At 41.7% G+C, this 18,961-nt stretch overlaps 1 protein-coding gene across 1 annotated transcript; it reads right to left on the bottom strand.

Moving 5' to 3' along the window:
• Positions 1-816: 816 nt before the first annotated feature.
• SPATA18 (spermatogenesis associated 18) lies at positions 817-16,578 on the bottom strand. The gene is made up of 11 exons (XM_062574634.1): positions 16,492-16,578; positions 13,114-13,219; positions 12,887-13,002; positions 11,254-11,372; positions 9,183-9,278; positions 6,162-6,296; positions 5,253-5,490; positions 4,243-4,401; positions 3,508-3,683; positions 1,469-1,592; positions 817-1,116 (listed from the first exon to the last, which is right to left on the bottom strand). Exons 1-11 carry the CDS (start codon positions 16,576-16,578, stop codon positions 1,027-1,029), a joined length of 1,446 nt encoding a protein of 481 aa, XP_062430618.1. The 3' UTR covers positions 817-1,026.
• Between the last annotated feature and the right edge of the window lie 2,383 nt (positions 16,579-18,961).

Here is an 18,961-nt window from a genome sequence, read left to right as displayed (position 1 = left end):
CATACAGAGAAAAGGAAAGGGCTACGCAATTTAAAAACAGAACTTGGACAAGCATGTTAGAGACAAAGACCTTCAGCATGTTATTTCATCTCTGCTCAGTCTCTCAAGGACTTACTGTGAAAACCTTGAGTCATTATGAACTGAGCATGCCCACTTACTTGGGCTTCCGGTCCTTAATGGTGAAGAACTGCGGCTTCGAGTTAACTGCAAGACGAACAGAAATGGGAATTTAGTTTCACTGAAGAACTGCACTCAAAAAAGGCACCATGGGCAAATCAATATTCAGAAAATTTGCACGTTACTGTATCAGTGAAACTCCACTGTTAGAAAGTCAAATTCAAAAAGTTTTGTTCACCTCTTTTACACCCTGTGTTTTACCAAGAGCATCTCACATTTTCAATAATATTCACATTTTAAATTGAGGTTACTTATTTCAAATTAATAATATGAGTAAACAATCAGAAAAATATATCAGAAAAATTGCTGAGAGAATTTAAAATACTGTGTAGCTATATGCAGAACTCTGCTGAGGTTTCACATTTTATCTTACTTGTATCACTTTAGTTCTTCCTCTCCTGCCCACCCCACACTGATTTCCTGTTCCTTTGAGGCAGCGCAGAGTAAACTTAGATTACTAATTCAAGGAGGCAAGGCCCATGTGCTATTTATATGTACTGCAAGATGCCTAAAACACTTCCAGATGGTTCAATTCATTATTTAGAAGAGTATTGAAGCCACAGGGAGTAGGCAGCTATACAGAAAGACAGAGTAGACTTCAAATGGGAAAGTATTGTGAGATCCACAATTAACTGGCACTTCTGTGAGTTTAATGACGATCTGTTTCTCATACAATTTCTCTACTGACAATTACACCATGCAATCTGCCAGGTCAGCTTCACCTCATTCCAAATAAAGCCATCTATTTCCAATATTAAAATATGCAGGTATTTGTAGCAGGTCAGTATTATTAAAGGATTGCCCATGTTCTGAGTTTAAAATTCTAGATGCTGTTTATACTACCGGCTTTCAGCTGGGGCTTACACAATGAGATCGAAGAGGACTCGTGCTACGGCTGCGGCTGTGGCTTCTGCTTCTACTTCTGCTTCTGTGAGACCACTACGAGAGAAAAGATTAGCAAACCTCTTTTGAGAGAGACTATTAAAGACAGACTCTGTAAGCAGCCTTGCTGTGCTGGAGACAAGGCTTGAAGACAAAAAGGGTTGACTTTCTGCCTAATAAAGGCTCTGCCAACAATCACACATCTTTACTGCATGATGAAGACAGGAAGGCAAATGGGACTATACATCTGTGTAAAACTAAATGCAGGATAAGGATCTGAAATCTGATGTTTGATATGCACAACTCCAGCCAGGCTGGGAGCAATCACGAATGTATCATTTTAAATTTGTAAATAGAAAGTTTAAATCTGATGACTTCGCTTAACACGTTCCTTAACAAAAGTACCTACCAGAGCTCCTCTTTTTGTAACTGCCTCTCCCTTCACAATTACAACATCATTTTCAATCAGAGCAGGCCACACATGATAGGCCACCAAGGGAGCTGTGAAATCAGAGTCAAAGCTACGACGGTACCTGTTCAAAGACATGACATGTCCACAAGTAAATGCCAAAAGATAAACACAATGCTTCAAGTCACCAAGGCTGCCAAAAGCAGAATATTAGTTACAGCTCACATACAGCTTTCTTGACAATATTTCCATATCACTAAAATAAGTTTTCTTTAAGAATACATATCAAAGGAACACATTGTTAAGACAAACTCTTAGCACAGCATACTGTCCACTTATACTCAGAGACACCTTGATATAACCATCTCACGCTTCAGATGACTACTAGGCTATGATCCTGTATAGCCTACATACAAGTCAGGATCCTTGGGTCTACTGAGACCAAAACTCCTTATCAGTGTTTTAGCAATCAGTCTTCCTATCTTCATGAAATATCTTGCCAAAACAAGATCACTATAAAGGATATTACAGAAACATTCAATTTTGACTATGAAGTTGCATCCTGGTATCTTATGACCCATGAGACAGTTGTATTAGCAAGCTTCTGAGATACAGGTAATAAAATAGTGACTTTTAAGCTGAGAAAAAAATATTCTAAAGAACTTTATTAATATAGCAGATATATATTACCTTCCTAAGTCTGCAAAATTGGCTGAATATTACATGTCTGGTTTTACAGATACCTGGTATTCAAAATAAATACCAAATAACTGATATAAAAAAAATGTATAGATTATAAAACAATCTTGTAAACAAATAGCCATATAACTCTGCATGGAGGAAGACAGAAGATGCAGTAACGTTTGGTCAGCCCTTTTATAGAATGGTGCCCCATATAGTCAACAGCCATTTAAATTTCTACAGATTTTGCTCCATATTCCTGTAGCACATATAGCACACATATTTATACCACACGTATACATATCTATGAAACATATAAACATATATTTCCCACGGCAATACGTACATACATTTTTTGAAGGTCACACACATCAAGTAGACCAAGTATCCTAAGGTCATACTGCAGCATTTCTGCCTTTTTAATTCAGCCAATAGCTTTGGATGTCAAATAGCTAACTGTCCAGTACTAGGACAGGACCATTAACTAGTCATGTATGACTCTGCACTCTCCTGTTGAAGGACTACTTCTGCCTTTCTATTTCTCTCCTTGCTGTCTCAAGCTCTTCCTTCATCTGGTTCATTTTATTTTAAATTATTATTATAAACCTCTTTATTGCTGTGGCTTTTCCTACTTTTGAGAGCAAGTTTCTTTGGAGCTATCACTCCCATTAGCTTTCCTGAAGATTTGTGAAGTACCCTGCAGTTCTCTACCAGCTCACACAGCAGCCAGCCCTGAGCCTAGAAAAATAGAACTATGCTATGGTGTGCATTTTTTCTTATTAAAAAAAAATCCATTTCTAAGAGGCATTCTGCATTTTGCTCAACTCCAAATCAGAAGAGACAGTGGTGTATTAAGATCCATATGTCGTACGGCAGTCACAGCCTGAAGGTCAGAGCACACATGTTGAGGATCCTAATATCAGGCACCAACTGCCAGATCTCCATAAACATGACTTCTATCAAATGGGCAAGAACACAGTAACAAAGATGAAGGCATTTTATAAACACTGGAGGCAGAGAGACTAAGCAGAGAAAGGAAAAACGATGTTATTTTACCTATTAAAGGATAAATTAAATATGTAGAAGAGCCTGATTTATACAGAAAATTGCTCCCCTGCTGATTAAAAAAAAAAAAAAAAAAGCTACTAACACTGGACTACATCCTGGCAATTATACAGTATCATAAACCTTAAAGACATACTGAATTCATTACAGACCAGGAATTTTTGCCCTACATTAAAGTTTACCATCAATCTTAAACCTTTACAGTAATTAGGAAAGAAGTGGGCTATGCAACTTGATGGATTTTTTCCATCTCTGATTTTTTACAATAAGAGTCCACAGAAAGGAATTCTTACTTGGTCTCATTGAAAAGTTCTCCATCTGTACCAAAAGCAATATCAAGAGGAGGAATCAGCGTCTGCATTGAAAACGCCACACGGCACAACTCTCGAATCAAACTGCTGATCACAATGAAATCAATTTCTGGTGGGAATGAAATCTTTGGGTTGATGTTCATGGAACGAATTACTTCCTGAAAATAAATACAATATGTGAGAAATTTGAGCTTACTAACACTTTTACTCATGGGCAAGTATTGAAATTCCTCCAAATTATGCCTCTCAGCTTTCTACATTTAAAAAAATCATTATAATAAAAGGCTTCCAGAAACATTGTAGTTAGGCTATTTCAGAAAATATTAGCTCCAGAGGGAACATGGTGTTATGTTCAGAAGTGAAGCATCAGCCATGTCACTGGCATCACTCTTAGGAGGAGAATGCAATTTTTCAGTAGAGTACAGATTTAAGAAAAATAATACAATTTAGCATAAATTTTTTTGCTTAACTATAGTTAGCCTGTATCTTGCCAACAGAGTCAGAGCAGAGAGACACATCATTGTCACAGACAAATAAAACACAATAACTAGGCCATACTGCAATATTATTTTGGAAAACAACTGCCACAGGACAAAAACCCATGTCATAAACTTCTCTTCCCGCTTCAAGTCACAGAGAATTTCTAGTTCATACACTCTGAATTCATTAGATGTTGAAATAGATCAACACATCACTCCCCCACAGCCCTTGACTTACATTGACGCTGGCTTGAACATCATACAGATCCTCATGGCGAACTATATAATCCAGGACAGTGTCTTCAAGTGACTCAGGCCCTGAGTGACCTAGAGACAGAGTTTTTCTTACACGCATTTTGAAATGCCTGTAGGCCATCTTTGCTGCATGAAAAGATTCCTGCAAATAAAAAAAAAATCAGTTAAATCCAGAAGACTGAGATTAGATTTCTATCAAAGATCTGAAAGGATGAATGTAACTCCTTGTAATTGTTGTAAGGAAGAAGACAGAATACTGCTGTAGAATAGAAAGTTAAAAATAGACAGGATTTCTCAGATTAAGCCAAGTGTGATTTATTTTAAGACAGAATTAAAATGCTTCCCACCTGACCTTCTGTTTTTCTGTAAGATACCATCACACACGCAGAGAAGCAACAGAACCACATTCAAAGACACCAAGGAAAGAGTTTAATAATGAGTATTTTATGTCACAGCCTAACTTATCTGACAGTAGTACCTCTTTTCTGTTGGCAAGAAAATTGTACTTAGAGGATGTAAATTGACTGACAATTGTGGAAATGCTGTGACTGGGATCACATACACTAAGAGATATGCTGCCTCTCTGACACAGGTACGTACTACATCAATTTTACAGGAAAAATTAAGCACAGAAAAATGAACACAATTTTTGCAGACTGAGCTTATGGTAAATGTGAGGTATCTAGGTATTTTCAAGGTACCCAAGAAAACTGGAAAACATATCTACAGGTAATGGTGAAGCATGATATTGAAAGACTTTTACGACTTTTACCTTTCTAAAATACAATCTTTCCAAAAGCATTTAAGTGAAGCAGTGTTGTCTAGTGCAGAAACCATCTACCTTTTAAGGCCATTCAAAATCTTCCTATGTGCCCCTGTTAGCACCAGTACTGCAGATTAGTGACCTTGTTCTAGTGTTTGGACAAGAGTATCATGCTTCAGAAAAAAATGTGAAAAGGACATTAAACTGAGAGTCTAGTCTAATTTTCATACCACAGCTGCAATGTATATTATCCTCTGCACCATCTCCATATCGCTGATGTATGTCCTCAGAAGGGTCTCTGCATCCAAGCGTTCTTGAGCATAAATGTCACCGAAGCGAGCCACCAGGTAGGCATGACGCGAAGCATTTGTAAGCCTGGCTCGGCCAGGTGAGCAGCTCCTCAGGGGAAGTGGACTAGGTGACCTACTCTGACTGTGTCGTGGGGAAGGAGAGCGGCTCCGTGCAAGTCTACAAGAGACATGCAAAGAAGCATGAAGTCACTTTGCTATCCTCAGATGCCTTGGCCTGTTGCACAGAGTTTTGTGCCAACTTTATTATCACCAGAGTTGGCTGAGATATTGAGTCAATCTAATTAAAGAAGTAAAGTTGCAGCCACAATAGTGGTTAGCTTATTATGAAAGCATTTGTGTCATTACATTTTATGGACTAAATGCTGAAGCATAAAATTAAAATAATTTGTGCAGCTAAGCACTGTGTTTCAGTGAAGCATACTTTTAACTAGTAAAACTTTAGAGATTTGTTCCTCCTCCAGTACCAGTGCAGAGTTTTAAAGTCAAACAAATCAGAATGTAAAAACAAGTTCTGCCCTGTAACAGTACAATGTTCAAAGGGAGCTTATAAACAAAAACTAACCATCTGGTTTTATTCTGTATTGTTGCTCTCTGTGTATTTTGTAAAGCTGTTCTCTTTGCTATTTTGCCAGAAACTCAACATAACAGCCTAACATGGTGACATGAACACATTTGGGCACTATATTAAAGAGTTTATGTTCCTTAATAAATAACAAAGTGCAAATGCTTAGTTTTGTTTACCCTTCAACTTAAAATGAGGAGGGAGTTCACGCTGCCTAACTTCAGTTATTTCTTCGATTCAGTAACTTCTCTGATTTACACCCCTACCTGCTTTGCAGAACAGATTTTTGAGCATCCAGGATAGAAATCTCATCCCTCAGTATTTGAATCTGTTGCTCATAGTCATTCAGACGATTTAAATTCCTCAGAGCATTCTCCTCCTGAGCATGGGAAGCCTTCAGACTTAACCACACAGAATAAAGTTAGTCACAAGGTGTCTTTCTACCAATGCAAACCATCTATCAAGTTAATCCTTATCACCAAAAAAAAGCAACAGAAGAAATATTGAGCAAGTCAGACTCCTTATGCTGAAATGTAGGGAAATCTTTCATTATTCATCCGAAATTCTATAGTAATTCACAAACTTAAGAAAATTTACCATTAAAAATGCATATTTTTTTCCTTCTAATAAAAATAAGAGGAAAAAACAATTTTGAGACAGAAACACTTACAAATTACTGTCTGATTAAATGTCTTACACCAAACAGTTCCTTAGGAGAAAATACAACAGCTTTCAGAATGAGCATCAACTACCTGCTTAATGCTGCTTGGAAAAATAACCCAACTACTATCTCCAGTTAAAAATAATTTGCTAGGAATAAAGCCCCTCACAGTTCCCCCATTCCTCAGACTAGACCTGACTTGTTCAGTCAGATTACACTGAAATTCAAGGCAAGCACAACTCCACCTACATCATTCTCACCAGATGCCTATTTAATCTATTCTTAAGAGCCTCCTGTGACAGAGACACTCGAGTCTCCTCACATAACTGATTCAAGCTACCACACTGGCTGGCATTAATGCAATCATGTTTATCAAAATGTCTTTCTGCCAATCTGTGTATGAGGTCCTCCTTACTGAAGTCCAAGAAAAAAAAAAGTTCTCATGACATAACTTTCTTCAAAGTGAGTTGTCCAGCTTTGCTTAGTTTGACCACTTTTAGGAAGAGTCTAAACACTCTAGAAGTAAACTTCCATTTATAAGAGTACTAATAAGATGAATCGTTTCTTTAGGCGACTTATAAGAATATGTTTTTTTTTCTGTATTTAGTACACTATTTTTCATCATTTTCCTCTTAAAAATTTCCCATTACTGTTTAAATGTTGATCAGTGTTCATTAAAATATTCTATATTGATGTACAACCCAGAGGGGGCACTCCATAATTCTGCAGCAAATAGCTAAATCCTCTTACAATGAATACCTTAATATAATGAAAACTTGTGCTGCTTATGGGAGTTAATTATACTGAGGCTAGACTACTTTAGCTCTAGCAGCCCAGGAGACTGAGATGGCTTGCAAAACATTGGTTGAAGTGTGCAAGACAGACTATAGACATGAGGAACATCATCAGCTATTCTAAAAATCTCAGGAACCAAGCTGACAGACAAAAATGCAAAGGATATTCCTGGCAAATTGTTCTTTAGGTAAAAATATCCCGCCTGAAGTGTGACAAAGATCAGTCCTGACCTCAACTTCTCTATTTTTAGAAGGGCTCTGGTTTCAACAGGTAGGAAAAGACAAGGCAAATCTGATCCTACTCAGCTAAAAGGCTTCAATCTTAGGTAAAAAGATTCACAGAACAGGAACAATAGCACCTTCGCTTCAATCAAAAGTAAAAGACTCAAATAGAAGGTACAAAGGTATCATGCCAACTAAACTGAGGGTGAACATGAAACATATGTATGTGGGGGTTACAGAATTCCTGCATTCATGGGAAGACAGGAATGTTTTCTTCTTTGTCTTTAGTACACATATGGTAGCATAAATTTCTGCACCACTTGCCTGAGACCTATGTATGGGAAACATGAGAGGCTATTCCCAACTAACTGTTCTTAACTGGAAGACAAAAGTCAGGTTATTTATATAAGAACCAAGGAGTTGCATGAGGTACTTTTCACCCAACAAATTGAAGGAGCCCATCTTACATAGACATGCATTTATGATCTAGGAATCCATCTAAAAAGCTAAAGTTCAAAGTGATCAGTACTATCCTAGAAGCGACAATAAACATCCAACAAGTGATATTTAACTTGGTAGAGGTAGCTGAAGCTCTACTGGCTTGTGCAGGTTTTGTTTGCTCATTTTTATCAGGAGTAGTCCATCCACTTAACTGCCCTGAAAGAAAACAAACTCATGGACAGTCACAGCCTTTCCTATAGTGTAAGTAGGAAAGTTCGGTGTCCTTCATTTTCAAGAAGCACAGCAGCTTTATTTAACTAAAAAGCTGCATTTTAAAAAAATAAAATAAAAAAACAAGCCTGACTATATTTCTTTTGTTGAAACGTCAGTTATCACAAGAATCTACATGCTATTGGAAGGAATTCTGGCTACCTTCATACTCTTTTTCTGACAAAATAATAAAAAGACGACCTGGGCTACATTTTGTAACAGTGAAGAATTAGTACTGCCTCTTGAATATTTCTAGGTCCATTCACAAAGAATTATTTTTAAGGACCGTTGTATTGAAATGGAAAGGAAGGTCCCTCAGCTGCACTATTATACTGATCCAGATTAACTTCTCAGATGAGATCAATACACTTAGAAGCTCAAAAGAACATTTGCAAAGAGACATCAACATTACCAATAATCATGACCACTTCTCTACAGACAGGTAAAAGGATTTGACAAAACTAGCATAAAACAAACAGCTTCATAAAGAACTTCATCTTAGAGTGTTTGAACTGTCTTTTATTCAACAGCAGCTACTTTCAAGAGCATCATAGCAAATTACAAACAAAATGGTTTCCAGCTATATTCAGAATATGTTTCTCTCTTATTTAACATCATCTACAGGACTTAAATGCTCTCAAGTTGCTAATTTCGGATTACTCATCCTCTACCATAAAAGAAAAAAAAAGATACTACAGGTTCAGCCAGGATAGGGGTTCTTCTCACCTTGAATCTATTTATGTTAGAAACAAAGCTACAAGGATGTTAGAGTTGCACCTATTTTTTTTTATAGCATGGGACATTTACAAATAAACAGAATCCCCCTCAGGGAAATGACAGACTGTGCTGCTGCATGTTCACTTATTGCCACAAAAACCCCAAGATTAGATTTTTCTTACGCTGCTTTTAGCTGAACAATTTCATCTTCTGCTGCTAAAAGAGTAGTGGCAGATTTTGCCTTCGTGTCTTCAAGAGCCAACTGGGTTTCAGTCAGACTGCAAGAAAAATTAATAACCTTCATTACAAAGATACATATGCCACCACAGAATTGAATACAACAAGCTGACCTGTTTCAGCAGACCATCTCCTTGATGATTTAACATGAAAACAATCACAGTGGGCTTTGTGCAGGCTATCAGCACACAAATAGTTTACAAAAGTCATATCTGACTAAGGAGTAACAAAATTATTTTCCTATAATCCAGTATTTCCATTATTCTTCATGAAGGCTCAGTTCCAGTTTCTCCGTGTGTTTCAACCATTTATGGCAGTCAGATTGACTTCACTCCCCATAAATTGGGTATCACCTTGGAACACTAATTCTCTTTCTTCTATACCTGCACATCTGCCTGTCAATAACTGCATGACCATATCCCTATACTTCATCATCTTGAAGGATTATTTCTGAAATTTTCACACTTGAAATACCTCTTCCCAACTCTCTTCTTTCCAGAATCCTATGTTTGTAAATGACAACCAGCTCCCTGCCCTCTCTGGCCTGACTGCACAAAGAAACGCAGTCCACACCAGAACAGTGTAAACTCTTTTCCACTGATTTTCCACTACTTAATAGGAACTAATCCCAAACTGTCTTTTCTTATACTGCAACTTGTCACACACTCACTCCAATCTTTAATAGCAACTAAGTTTCCTTGTACTTCTTATCTTGACCATCCAACATTCAACCTTTCTCCAGCTCATCAAATCATCTTCTTCAATCCACACAGGTGCAGAGGATGAAATGTCTGACCCTTAAACCAACCTTCATATATATCTGACTCTTCACCACAGTCCTTTGCTTATTAGAGCTTCCAGGCTGAAATTAATTTTCCAAAATTACCTAGTTCTGGTAAAACACTTGAAACACAAAGAACAAACATCTCTCCTACTAAATGCTCTCAACTGTCCAGTCCTTCTCTGTCCCGTATTGTCACTTTCAATATGTAATGTATACAGAGAGATTGCAAGATCTTTTGTGCTTTTATTTGCTTTCCAAGGGCGTGCATTGATCTTTAACTCAGAGTTGACTGGGAGACTTCTTGGACAGTCAAAAGTTCGAATGGCTGTATTCATCCAAGATGAGATATAATTGATACTCATAGGAAAGCAGGAGACTCTTACAAAAATAGGAAGCAGGATGAAATTTTCTTTCTATTGAAACTATTTGCTCATATCTTGCTAATACAGCCTGAGAACTTAATGTTTTCCTGGAATCACTTATTAAAAACAATGATTTATATTACTTTTTGTATTGACTAAAAGACTGTGAACATTCGTTGTTGTCATAGTAACAGAATGGATCAGAAAATGTCTATCACTTGGAGCTACCTCTGATATGTCCTTGAAAGTGGCAGTAACTGCACTGATTTGTTTCTGAAGCTGTTAAGTCATTCTGGGACTACAACGTTCCACAAAAGATGTTTATACAATTTTACGAAAACTGTGCTAGTCATATATTTGAAAACGTCTTTCTTCCTCCATCTTGCCACCACAGGTTTCAATATTCTCAGATGTTCACATACTAATTACATAGCACAGCTAATTATACTGCTATAGGTCCTTCAATAAAGGCTAGTCCAGAGCTACTCAACTGATTTTTATCAAGGTTTGCTCAGCATGCAAGTCTATCAGCTGCAGTTCCAATGGATGGTGATGCACTGTACAAAACCCTCTTGCCTGCTATACTGACATGTTTTTACAGTTCTGCAAGGCAAAACCTAGAGTCAACTTGTGAATGCAGGTATGACTGTATCTTTTGTACCCAACTCGGGACACAGCTGGCTTGGGATATGCAGATCAGCATTTTCAAAATTTAGACAATCCAGAATCTAAATATACTCTGAGGGTCTGATTTTATGCCAGAAATGAAAAATTTTACAAATCTCTATTTGTACTCAGACTGAAGGGAAAAAATATATCTTGTTATTGAAAAGGGAAAAAAAAAACAAGAATCACAGTTAGCTCTCCTACTCTTGTTTCACATGGCTGAGCTGTAGACGAGTAGAAGTCAGTTCTTTTTGCAGCTCTTGTAGTTCAAGAGTTTGACTGTTGGCAAACTTTCTCAGCTGCCTCTCTTTCTCCACTGAATCCTACAACAAAACATAAAATCACACTGCTTGGATGCTCTACCTTACAGAATCCTTCAACAGTGTAGTATAGTATTATAGACACAGGTATTTCTAAACATTTCGGTAAAGAATGTTTCTAAAGTAGCTGGAAACAAAAGCAACTGTATACCTTCTAAATATACTAGCAATACTTTCTAGGCACAAAAATAGCAAAGAAATTCAATTCCATTAGGAAAAATATTAATTTCACATACACTTCATGATAGAGAATATAGAAGGTCTGTTATGTGTATTTACCATCCGTGTATCAGCCTGACAAAGTGTTCTTACAGATGTGTTATATAGTTGTTTTTTAATCAAGTCTTCTGACTGACTATGCCACCAATTAAGTAAAGCTGCTGTGAATTCATGCATGCAAAATTACAAGAAAAGTTATTAGAATCGATCAAGAAACTGTTGTAATTCAAGAAGGCACACTACTACACAGGCAACTATAACAACCCATGGACTTGCCTGGTACTACCATAAATAAATGGGCAGTGGGTTTTCCTTTAAATTTTGAATATCATCTGCAATGACAAATCCATGATTGGTGTACAGATTGTCATTTAATAACATTATAATTTTACATTTATTTTTTGTCAGAAAACTTAAAGCAAGTAATCTTACTCCTGCAGCACACTGGAATCTGAACCCCATTGGATATCACTTTTCATTTATCTTTACTGCAATTGTGAACAGTTTTGATAAAGGAGGTTTACAAATGAGAAGTCAGAGAGCAGGGAAACCTTACTGCCAGATCACAAGATCTTCAGCATTTTCAGCCAGTCTGCATTAGGTAACACATTCTCTTTCAAAAAACACAAGCATAGAGCCACAGTGGATCTGTCTTTCCTGCCAAACTGTTATTATTACAATTCTCACAGTAAATATCACCCAGAGGGGAAAAAAAAAAAAGTACATATTAACTCCAAACTTTAGGTCAGGAATGTGGTGACTGGCATGAGCAGAACTTTTCTTCTTCTGGACATTATTATAATGCTCAGATACTAAGCAAACATTATTCTTCAAAAAAGAAAAAGAGCTTACAGTTAAAAGCATGGAGTTTGATATATACCTTCAGCTTATAAATGTATTTTCACACAGTGCTGGGTTTTTATGAATAGAGGTATGGTACAAATACTTCTACGATATCTTTGTCAATCAAAGATAGTAAACCAGCATAATTCTTTATCTAGGTAAGGAAAGCCATCCAAGAACATAGCTTCTCTTACAAAGCAGATTACTCCATACTGTCATTCATTTTTGCAACACAGCAGAAGCTCTATAAAGTCAATAACCTCTTTAATTTCTCTTTCAAGGGAATGGAAACCGAAAGGGAGAAATAATATAGCTGTCTCCATGAGCAGCCAAGGACATAATTATAATTTATTATGCAATATCAAGGAGGGAAGTTACTAACAGAAAGTAATAAGCCTGTCCTGCAGATATAAATCTGTACCACTTATTCTCTTAAAATACATTTTCCTACATACCTGACTGAGAGAGAGATTAGTTTCAAAGGGCTTTCCTGAAGTCGTACTGGAAAAACAAGTCCCTAGCCATGGCAGAAGACGAGATTTTATAGTTTCCACACCTGCATAATGTCCACCTAAGAAAACACGTATATTAAGAATTTGTGAGAACACCTAAAGTAAGAGCCAGTGTTTAAAAAGACAACAAGTGTGAAATGTGTGAGTAAGACAACAAAGCACTGATCTACCTTCTCGAGCTGTTTCACTGAGGATTGTGAAGAGCTGCCCTTGAATCGCGGAGTTCATTTCTATTATTTCGCAACATCGGTTCAGATTCTGATCACAGGAATTAATCTGTAAATTAGAAGTATTAAAACATCTGCCTGCTCGTTTTTACTTAAAATGAGTCCTGTTATGATCATAACATAAAAGGCTTTCTTCTAAATACATCTTCAAACATCTTGTTACTGCCTCCTTTACCATAGCTAGAATATTTATCTTCAAAAGGTTCATGTTGTTAACAAAGAGACTAGACATAAGGACTCTATCACCCACTTAAGTCATGGAGAACAAAACTTACTCCTTTCTCCATTCATAAAGAGGATATCACCACAAGAATGACTCAAAGAAGGATCATAAAAATGTCCTTAGCACCAAATATTTAATACAGTAAGATAAGGGATTGTTGGATGAAAAATCATATATTAGTACAAAATAGGATTTTACATATTAGCTGAAATAAAACATTTAAAGTTATTATCTTGCTTTGTCAATAGCCACATGAAACTTCCATGCAATTTTAGCTGATTTTTAAGAGTTACCAAATGAAACAAACACTACTGAAGAGCAGGCAAAATCCCTCATTATGCCTAGGAAACAACAGAAGAGCAAAATTACATCACTTTCAGCAAATACAACTCTGAAAATGATTAATGGAATTAAAATCTGTCCAGGATGCTACTGCACCTGCCATGAAAACACATCCTTTGTACCTGCTTCTTCAGTCTTTACCTATAACCTGCATATCATCTTCAACATCTCCTTGTAGGTCTTCAGGCTTCAATGATTCCATATGGCTTTTACAGGCTATCAAAGCAGCTAAAAATTCTTATCCATGCCTCAGTAACCTTGCATTTTGATTACTGCAACATGCTTTTCTCTGGCCTCAAGGAGAACCATCTCACCCTGCTAACGTCCATCAGAAAGAGCATTTTTCCAGCACATTACACTGCTGCAACACCCCACGGTGTTCCCATCTGTCAGGTCATCCTTCTCTATAATAGCAGATTGAACCTGATCGTCTTCATTTCCCAAGACCTCAAAGACTATCCTTACTTCATTTGTTATGCAGAGCTCAGCTGTCATTCTTGATCATCCCCTGATGTCTACCTTCACCATCCATTTGCAAAATTTTCAAGTGAGTCGCTTTGTTCTTTCTCTGCTTTGTCCTGCACTCTTTATCAGCTGCCTTCAAACTCCTTCTTAAAATTCTGCCTTGCCATGAATCCTACAGAAAGTTTGACTGTCTGTTAAGACACTACAGCTTCTAGATACAATGAAGAAAAAAAAAAAAAAAAAAAAAAAAGACTTCTCTTGAAAAAGCTGCATCTCTACTCAGCATCATTACTCCTCTCTACAGCACATGGCAGAGGCTACAGGTTTATGACCAAAACAACTAGCAGTGTCCTGAAGTGATACATACCTAAACTGCCAGGGTTGCAAATTCCATGTTAGGGGACACAGGAGTGAACACCTTGTGAATGAAGTTTCTAAGCAGAAGCTTTCAATATGATTTTCAAATATCAGTTCTCTTCATCCTTTATCTTTCCTTCATCTTTCCTTTAATTTTACCCCTTCTCTCTGCTTCCCCTGTTCTATCTCCTCAACCTGTTCTCTCTCCCTCCTCACAAAGCCACTATGCTGCAATCATCTTGTAATCCTCTGTGCATTCTGCTACATCCATCTCCAGCCTTTTCCTTTTCCCTACCTGAAATTCTCTGCTTGTAACTACTTCCCTTTTTCTGAAGGCTTTCTATAACTGTGCTCTCTTGCAGTAGTTTTTCTTGTCTATAACAGGTTTCTTTCAGAGAAGGACTGAAAAGCTAGATAAGAGTGAGAGGAATGTGAGAATAGTATTAACTTCCTTTTCCTCATACTGTATTCTCCAGGCCATACACTATTTTTTCTGAATGTGCCTCACCTTCATCTTTCCATCTACTGTTATTTTTCCTGAGGCATCCCACCATCTATCCAAAAAATACTATTTTTTCTTCCTCTCTAATTCTCAGTTATTACAGCTCACCTACCACTTAGCTTCCCATCTTTACCTTCAGTGAACCTTGTCATAGGAAAAAAAAAAGCTGACATTGTGAATGCTGACCAGCAGCAGATAATTGGGTGTATGTCTGTGTGTGAATGTCCAAAATTGAGCTTTTGAACTCTCAATCAGAAGTCTCCTACTTGCTAGCTACAACCAGTAGCTAGTAAGTATGGGCTGGTTGTAAATTTTGAACTATGCAGAAGCAGCATGTCCCGAGTCCTGAAATTTATAAAGAGGCATGAGACAGAAACAACCAATTAGGAAGGCTAATCACATATTGTACTTCTGTGCATAGGCTATTTAGATTGGGAAAACCAGAAACTTGTGGTTCCAGAAAGAGCTGGTGCCAAAAAGAATGTTTCTGAAAAGAACCAGCAGTCTCAGAAAGAAGAAAGTGAAAATTCTGGCTGGAGGAAAGATTCTGGAAGTGGAGGAAGGTCCTGAAGATCAGCAAAATGTATGGAGACGAATGGTGGGAAATGCCCAGGGACGTCGGCAGGTAACATCCAAGACTGGTAATGCAAACAGGTGCACAGCGGGAACACGCAGGACTTCCTGCCCATCTCCCCAGATCGGAGGGTCCCTGCCCAGAGCAGTGACCGACCGGCCAGGAAGTTGAGACCAAGTGAAGGTGACACGTGGGAGAGAGGAAGGGAGGTTCCTAAATAAACCCCAGTACCCACATCCACTGTGGTCGCCCTACACCTGCCTTCCACATCCACGGACAGGGCATGATTTTGTTCCTATGTCCTGCAGCATGCTCCATTTTCTCGCTCAATAGCGGAAAGACCCTGTGCCTAGGGCAGCAAACAGGCAGAGACGTGGCGAAGGGGCTCGGCAGCCCGCAGACCCCTGCTCCATCCCTCTTCAGCCTGTCCTCGCACCCGTTGGCAGCGGGGGCGGCATGTTAATGTTCAGCTACTTTTCAGCATCAAAAGCTGCGGCCTGACCAACGTTTCCACATACTTGAAGCTAAAAAACAGAGCAAATAAACCAAAGCCGAAGCGGCCGTTGCGCCACACACACTCCCCCGCCCCGCCGGCGGCGCGGTGCCGGCGCGGTGGCGCCCAGGCGCCCGCAGGCCCCGGCCGTTGGCGTCCGTTGCTCCGCCCGTCACCGCGGCAACCGCAGCGCGGCCCGGGCGCCATGGCAACCGGCGGCGGCGGCTCCCGCCCGCCGCCCTCGGCGCGGGCCCCGCTCGCCCGGCGCGGGCGGCAGCGCGAGGCGGCGCCGCGCCGCGCAGCCCCCGGCGACGGCGGCGCGCGTCCCCCCGCGGCGGCGGCCCGGGGCCGGGGCGCAGCCCCACCTCGTAGTCCTGGTACCAGCTCTCCAGCTTCTCCTGCAGCACGCGGCCGCTCTCGGTGCTGACCAGCCTCCGCAAGCCGTCGGCCATGGCTCGCTGGCGGCTCGCCCAAGGCGGGGGCCGGCGTTGGGGCGGGCTGCATGGGTCCCCGCGTCCCCCCGGGGCCGTGCGCCGGCGGCGCGGGGGGAGGAGGGGAGCTGGTGCCGCCGGCCGGGGCTCAGCGCTCTGCGCTCGCCGCCGCGGTTCCGCCGCCTTTATAGCGGCGATTGTGAAACGCACTGACGTGGGCCGGGCCCGGCGCTGCGGCGGGCGCCGGGGCGACGCGGGCAGGGCGCGCCTCGGTTGTGGCAACGCGGCGGGCGCCCCCGCGGGCAGCGCCGGCCGCCCCGCGGCGGCGGCAGCGCGGCGGCGGCGGCGGCAGCGCAGCGGCGGCGGCAGCGCAGCGGCGCTCCGCCCGCGGGGCCGCCCGCCGCGGCCGCCAGGCGGCGCCGCGGCGCCCCTAGGCGCGGGGAGGAGGCGGCTGCACAGAGCACGCGTTGCGTAACCGCCGCCGAACTGCGCTTGCCAAATGCCAGTCTTTAAAATGGGGGGGGGGGGAAAGAGCAGTTTGGGTTAAATAACATTAAATCAAATACTTACTTGTGATCTGCGGGTAGGAACACAGGCCTATTCATGTGTACACGTACACTGACAGGTATCAATTAAACCAAAATATAGCCTTTGCTGATTTATTTCAGCAACAAAATTGATCTCTGAGGGTTATACTGCAGCTCTCGGGGAAAATAATGAGGACATTCACACCCTGGCATCAAAAAGTATTATCCTCGTAAAAACAGCGTGGGCCTGCAGATGCAGCGTCACCTCCCCCAAGGAGTGCTTTCACCAAAGCAGCAGGGTAGCGAGCGTCATAGGAAAAACAAAACACTAACACTTGTAGGGTACCATTACAGTCAGAGCTACGTCACAGGACCAAGTTCTGCTCCTACAGGTGCCAGAAATGGAGTGGGACCGGCAGCACAGAGCCTCCACTGGCTCCAAAGCCAGATGATGTCTTCAGTGCTTGCTGTCGTACTTGTCTTCGGCAAGTACATTAACCCAGGCCTGCGTTTGCTGCTGTTCATAGAAGCATAAAATCAGTAAGGTTGGAAGGGACCTCTGCAGATCATCTAGTCCAACCCCCCTGCTCAGCAGGGTCACCTAGAGCATGTTAGACAGGGTTGCATCCAGGCAGGCCTTGAAGATCTCCAGAGAAGGAGACTCCACAGCCTCTCTGGGCAATCTGGTCCACTGCTCCGTTACTCTCGCAGGGAAGAAATTCCCCCTCACGGTCAGGTGGAACTTCCTGTGCTTCAATTTCTGCCCGTTGCCTCTTGTTCTGTCACACGGGACAACTGAAAAGAGTTTGTCCCCGTCCCCTTGACACCCTCCCTTCAGGTACTTGTACACATTGATAAGATCCACCCCCTCAGTCTTCTCTTCCCCAGGCTGAAGAGGCCCAGTTCTCGCAGCTGTTCCTCAGAGGGCAGGTGCTCCAGCCCTCTGATCATCTTTGTAGCCCTACGCTGGACTCTCTCCAGTAGCTCCATGTCTCTCTTGTACTGGGGAGCCCAGAACTGGACACAGGACTCGAGATGAGACCTCCCCAGGGCTGAGTAGAGGGGCAGGATCACCTCCCTCGACCTGCTGGCAACACTCTTCCTAATGCACCCCAGGAGACCCTTGGCCTTCCTGGCCACAAGGGCACATTGCTGGCTCATGGTCAATCTGTCATCCACCAGCACTCCCAGGTCTTTCTCTGCAGAGCTGCTCTCCACAGGGTCAGCCCCCAGCCTTGTACTGGTGCATAGGGTTATTTTTTTCCTAGGTGCAGGACTCTGCACTTGCCCTTGTTGAACCTCAGGAGGTTCCTCTCTGCCCAACTCCCCACCCTGTCCAGGTCTCTCTGAATGGCAGCACAGCCCTCAGGTGTGTCAGCCACTCCTCCCAGCTTGGTATCATCAGCAAACCAGCTGAGGAGGCACTCTGTCCCCTCATCCAGGTCATTGATGAAGAAGTTGAACAGGATGGGACCCAGTACTGAGCCCTGGGGGATGCCACTCGCCACAGGCCTCCAGTTAGGCTCCACGCCACATGACGACCCTCTGAGCTCTGCCTTTTCTGCTGCGAACAGAAAGCCAGGAAGCAGGGACTGCGAGAGGCCGGTGCCGCAGCCAAGTGTGCGGCGCTTCGGTTTCACCCCCTGAAAACTCGGAAGCTAGCACAAACCCTCCACGCCGGACTCATGCCGACGCCGGGGACGCCGCGGGCCCGGCGCCCTGCGGGAGGCTGCGCCAGGGGGCTGCAGCCCACCGAGAGGGCGCGGAAGCGCCGCAGAACAGCGGAAGCTCATTGGCTGGCTCGTTCTGACGTCACGCCGCGTCCTTTGAGGTAATCGCGGAAGGCGCAGTGTAAGCGCTGCCCCTGACGTCACCGG

Source organism: Rhea pennata, chromosome 4, assembly GCF_028389875.1.
Source record: "Rhea pennata isolate bPtePen1 chromosome 4, bPtePen1.pri, whole genome shotgun sequence".
NCBI lineage: Eukaryota > Metazoa > Chordata > Aves > Rheiformes > Rheidae > Rhea > Rhea pennata.
The sequence above is the reverse complement of the archived record's forward strand: the minus strand, read 5'-3'. Positions and strand labels throughout refer to the sequence as shown.